Raw genomic sequence first — 6,000 nt, 5'->3', positions numbered from 1 at the left:
ACAACTGTAGATAGATGTTGTACAGATACTCCACTTTTAGAGTTTGTTTTGTTTTTTTTGCTCATGAAACATGTCAAAGAAGTTACAAAACAGTGAAGTCCGTACAATATTTAAAGTTATGTAAATATTCTTTCACAAAGAATATTGAATTTACTGGAAAGGTTTTGCGCCAGAAGATAAAAAGAAAATATTGCAAATTAACGATTTCAATCGTCTCCCCTCACAGACAAAGACGAACTTACACTAGCAATAACTTTGTTTCATCATTTACAGAGCCAAAAATTCTGAAGTTCGAGCTTTGACTGAGCTATCAAAAACACAAAAATAATTTGAAAGCATTATGTAATATAAGGAGGTTTTTTTTCTGTTTTCTCTAAGGGAGCGAACTGGTAGAATCGTTTGCACGTCGAGCAAAATGCTTGACAGCATTTCGACCGTTTTTACATTCAGGGTTCAAATTCCACTGAAGTCGACGTTGCCTTTCATTCTTTCAGAAGTCGATAGAATAAGCACCAGTTACGCACTGGGGTCGATGTAATCGACTCACCCCCTTTCCCGATCTTACTGGCCTTGCGCCAATATTTGAAATCAATATAAGGAGATTTTAAGTGAGAGATATCAACCATCTCGTCTGACATATGGAGACTAATTGTTCAATAAAGCGAAAAGTCTGTTTAATTTTTCAAAAATTCTTCTCCCAATATTATAGTATAATTGATCCATAATATAATTGTTGTTTTGGACTTGAATATCTTTTAATTAGCATTATTAATGCCTCTTATAATCACTTTAATTGACAACTTTTTTTCCCTTATTTTCAGATCTCCACGTCCTCTATAAACTGCCATCATGAACATGTCCATTCTTGCCCTGGCTGTTTTCGCATCCGTCTTCCTTTTGGTAAACAGTTCAGTTATACCCCACGGTGAACACTATGGTGAACACTATGGAAAAGCAGGTCACGATGAAGCCCACCACGGTGTAGCTTCTGCTGAACACGTAGCAAACAACGCCTACGCTGAACACGGTGAACATGGTGTGAAAGCCGCCTACGACGTCGGTTACCGCAACCATGAACACGATCACGTGGACAACTATGGACACCATGAACATGACGAGGACCACGACAAACACAAGGACGACATGTTGGAAAAATACGGAAACTTTGTTGCTCACGCTGGCCACAATGCATACGGTGGTGAACACAGTGCTGTAGCTGGACACGCTGATGTGTACGGCGCCGCAGGTGGACATGGCGGATTTTCCGGTCCCGGTTATGCTGGAAATGGATTCGGTCACGGTGGTTTTGGTGGTCATGGCTTCGGAGGTCTTGGTGGCCACGGCGGTTTTGGTCATGGTGGTTTTGGTGGCCATGGTGGTTTTGGTGGTCACGGTGGTCACGGTTTTGGTGGACATGGTTTTGCTGGACACGGTTATGGTGGACATGGTGGTTTTGGTGGCTATGGCGGATACGGTCATTAAAAATAACTTTGTAAAAATAAATTCTCTTATTTCTATCACACTTTACATCCCAAAAAGATGAACCGTATCGATTTACTACCTGTTGTTGAATAAACGGGTGTTTTCACCCAAGTTGTACGTATTAAATATCTGTTTTGTTTTTATTATTACATTTATTTCATATTAGCTGGATGGCCTCTTGGTTAGGAAGACACACCTACGAGCTAAGAGTTAATTTCTTCACATCTATTTAATTTTTAATGGATGTATTCTTGGTTAGGGAAACACAGCTTCGAACTAAGAACTAAATTCTTCACATTTATTTCCACCGCTCTTACGTCTTTAGATTCATTCACGTCTAATTTCATTATTGCCCAAAAGGGGCTAAACATAGAGGGGACAAACAAGGACAGACAAAGGGATTAAGTCGATTACATCGACCCCAGTGCGTAAATGGTTCTTAATTTATCGACCCCGAAAGGTTGAAAGGCAAAGTCGACCTCGGCGAAATTTGAACTCAGAACGTAGCGGCAGACGAAATACCGCTAAGCATCTCGCCCGGCGTGCTAACGTTTCTGCCAGCTCACCGCCTTAGATTCATTCACATCTTTCATCCCACATTACCGACACTTGTCACGGACCCTCTATAAAATAAGTTTCGGTAACTTTACTCGTGTTGCTTTTTAACCCCAGGTCAACCACTATATAGAATTCCTGTTCTGACTATTACATCTATTCGGTTTACGAATTTAATTCGTTCCTGAAGGCCGTTCGTCACTCGAAACGCTCGTAAACCGAAACTATTTTTCCCATAGGAAATTCAAAACAAAACACGGCGAATTCGAACAGGGATGTGCACTGAGCGAAAGCTAGACAGCAACTGACGTTCTCCCGCTGATACTCCCAGTTTGTCGCGCCAACCATTGCTGTCGGCTTGCGTGTTCGTTACTCCAGACACATTTCATCACCCGAGACATTTTATGTACGAAAACTTGCTCATAGATCGATTTGTTCGTGATGGTAGGCGTTCGTAAACTGAAGTTCCACGGTAGTACTTTTCTTTTAGGATGGTAAGATGTGGTTTAAGAGAATCGTAACTATCATGTGTGTGTGTGTGTGTGTGTGTGTGTTGTACGTATATGTGTATGTTTATATGCATGCCTGTGTATGTATAAACGAATGTAAGTAATAAGTATGTATGCATATGTGTGTATATATGTATGTATGTACGTGTGTATGCGAGTATGTATAGATGGATGTATGAGTATATTAGTCGTCGATATACATTTGTGAAGGATATGAGAATCGTTCAGGAAGCCGACAAGCTGTTACCTTATAAAGAAATTTCATGGAGATATTTTTGTGCACAAAATTACGCACAATCCCTTGTCAATCTCACCGTCAGAAAAATTGAGTCATTTGTCAATGGGAAAGATGTAACCAACGACGTTATTGTTCACCCATTGCGATATTAAATAAATAGCTAACACAAAGTCCTGAGTAGATATAATCGACTATTCTCAGCCACTATATTTTATCGACCCTGGAGGGTTGAAAGACAACGGTGACGTTTACAGTATTCGAATTCAGAATGTAATGAGTCAGAATAAATACCCCAAGTCATTTTTCCGACGCTCTGACGATTCTACCAATCCGCCAGCCGGAAAATATTTATAATGGTTTCTGATTTATGCACAAGGTTAGCAATTCTGAAGGGAAATAATTAGTTGATATCATCTAAATGATTGTTTACTTTACTTTATCGACCCAGAAGAGGTGTAAAGCAAGATTGACCTCGGCGGAATTTGAACGCAGAACGTAAAGGCGGGCGAAATGTCCCTAAGCATTTTGTCCGGCGTTTCTAACGATTCTGCTAGCTAACCGCCTTAATAATAGTTTCAAATTTTAGTACATGGCCAGCAATTTAGTGGGAGGTGAGTAAGTCGATTACATCTATCCCAGCGCTCAACTGGTACTGGTACTAATTTTAACGATACTGAAAGGGAAAAAAACAAAGTCAACCTCGGTAGAATTTGAACTCAGAACGTAAAGACGGACGAAATAAATGTCGCCAAGCATTTTACCCAGCATGCTAACGATTCTGCCAACTCACCGCCTTGATAATCCTTTCTACTGGAAGCACAAGGCCTCAAATATGGGGGAAGGGATTAAGTCGATTACATCGACCCCAGTTTTTCAGTGGTACTTATTTAATTGATCCCGAAAAGATAAAAGGCAAAGTCGACCTCGGCAGAATTTGAACTCAGAGCGTGAAGACTACAAAGCATTTTGCCCGGCGTATTAACAATTCTGCCCGCTCGCCGCCTTGCTAATTCTTTCTAATGGAAGCACAAGGCCTCAAATTTAGGCGAAGGGATTAAATCGATTACATCGAGCCCTGTGCGTAACTGGTAGTTATTTAATCGACCCTGATAGGATAAAGGCAAAGTCGACCTCGGCGGAATTTGAACTCAGAACGTAGTGACAGAAGAAATACCACTAAGCATTTGGCCCGGCGTGCTAACGATTCTGCCAGCTCGCCGCCTTAATAATAATGTTAATTCATTCTAATTTTGGCACAAATCTACCAAATTTATGGGGAGGGGTAGTCGATTTTATTAACCCCAGGAATTGGTTGGTGCTTATGTTGTTGTTGTTGTTGGCACTCCGTTGCTTACGACGTCGAGGGTTCCAGTTGATCCGATCAACGGAACAGCCTGCTCGTGAAATTAACGTGCAAGTAGCTGAACACTCCACAGACACGTGTACCCTTAACGTAGTTCTCGGGGATATTCAACGTGACACAGAGTGACAAGGTTGGCCCTTTGAATTACAGGCACAACAGAAACAGGAAGTAAGAGTGAGAGAAAGTTGTGGTGAAAGAGTACAGCAGGGTTCGCAACCATCCCCTGCCGGAGCCTTGTGGAGCTTTAGGTGTTTTCACCCAATAAACACTCACAACGCCCGGTCTGGGAATCGAAACCGCGATCCTATGACTGCGAGTCCGCTGCCCTAACCACTGGGCCATTGCGCCTCCACTGGTGTTTATATTATCGACACCAGAAAGAAGAAAAGCAAAGCTGATCTTGGCGGCGTGATCTGAGCTCAGGACGTAAAGAGCATCTAGATATGTATATATCAATCGAGCCTTTCTCAGTTTCCGTCTACTAATCTATTCACAAGGCTTTGGTCGGCCCGGGGTTATAGTAGGATATACCATGCACTGGTAATGAACCCAGAACCATATAGTTGAGAAGCAAGCTTCTCAACACACAGTCACGCCTGCACCTTACATATACATTTCACGAAAACAGTAATAATATTTTAATCCCTAACTTATTCAGACATCACGGAATTAATTCAAGTTACCTGTAACCTCTACAATTGCAAGAGATGCTCAAAGGGTGGTCATTAGCTTCCATTAGTACGGTGAACCGTTGTTTGGGCGACATTGGCCAAAGTGTCCTGTAGGATTCCTGCACATGCTGAACCAATTTCTTCCGGAAGAGCCATCAGTGTAGCCGGCTCTCTGCGATACAAGATATCCTTTTGGGCACCCCATAATTAAAAGTAAAAGGAGAACGTTCGGGAAAACCAGCGGCAAATCTTCGTCCTATCCAGTGTCCTTAAAAATTCCCATCCAGGTACGTTCGCATGTTCAGCAGTAATAGGGTGATACGCCAGCTGAGTGGACTGGAGCAACGTGAAATATAGTGTCTTGCTCAAGGACACAACGCGTCGCCGGGAATTGAACTCACGACCTTATGATCATGAGCCGAATGCCCCTAACCATTAAGCCACGCGCCCTCACGTCTAGGTACGCTTGACCAGTGAAAATACCTTCAAAGAAAAATAGTCCTATTAAGCCGTTAATGACACTCCACACCAGAGTTTAATTACCGGTGAATTAACTATGTTGTCTACCAACAAACAAGACATTTCTGGTGCCCAATAAGTAGAATTATGTCCGTTCACTGTTCCATTTAGCTTAAATTGTGTTTCATCACACCACACAATCGTCTGTGCAAACTTTTCCTCCTCGTCTACCATGCGTTGAAAGTACGAGTACTCACAAAACTCGATTCTTCGATCAGGGTCGTCATCGTTAATTGCATGTAATAATCTTGCAACGTAAACTTACCACTTAGCTCTTTTAGGAACGTGCCATATGCTTGAAGTGTTAATTTCTATCTCTTGTGGTGAGGGCCTGAAATGTTCCAACACCATAGCCGCTGAAGCAGCGTTCGTTATTGTACGAGGTCTGCTGAATTTTCTCTTTTGCATACGGTAGCATATGTTTCGAATTTATCACGAATCCGTGTCACTGTCAGGCGCGTTGGAAATTCTGTTCGAAATTCAGGCCTCCACTGTCTTTGAATTTTAACAACATCCGCAAATTTGAAATATCACTTTAGAATGGTTTTTGCGTTCCTTAAATGACAACCGTACCTCTGTCATTTTGTCACAGTTACTCACAATAGCATCAAGAATTATAAGAAAGTCTCCAGTTTTTTAATCTCAAAATAATGTCCATTTACT

The 6,000-nt window shown here is 41.8% G+C and overlaps 2 protein-coding genes across 3 annotated transcripts in view; one reads left to right on the top strand and one right to left on the bottom strand.

The window, feature by feature from the left end:
* Window positions 1–1,608, top strand: part of LOC106874595 (uncharacterized) — a 4,466-nt gene extending 2,858 nt beyond the window's left edge. Inside the window, exons 1-2 of one of the 2 annotated variants that reach the window (XM_089340024.1) lie at window positions 443–668; window positions 822–1,608. In XM_089340024.1, the coding sequence (XP_089196150.1) occupies window positions 850–1,482 (633 nt within the window). In that variant the 5' untranslated portion in view covers window positions 443–668; window positions 822–849 and the 3' untranslated portion in view covers window positions 1,483–1,608. Of the gene's footprint in view, window positions 1–442; window positions 669–821 lie in introns of those variants that run through there. The other variant, XM_014922384.3, reaches the window with a different exon arrangement.
* Window positions 1–6,000, bottom strand: part of LOC149131338 (uncharacterized) — a 35,960-nt gene that overhangs the window by 28,556 nt on the left and 1,404 nt on the right. The gene's annotated exons all lie outside the window — the stretch shown is intronic.

This window comes from Octopus bimaculoides, chromosome 23 (genome assembly GCF_046866305.1).
Source record: "Octopus bimaculoides isolate indiv1 chromosome 23, ASM4686630v1, whole genome shotgun sequence".
Taxonomy (NCBI): Eukaryota; Metazoa; Mollusca; class Cephalopoda; order Octopoda; family Octopodidae; genus Octopus; species Octopus bimaculoides.
Note: the sequence above shows the minus strand (reverse complement) of the source record. Positions and strands in the feature narration are given on the sequence as shown.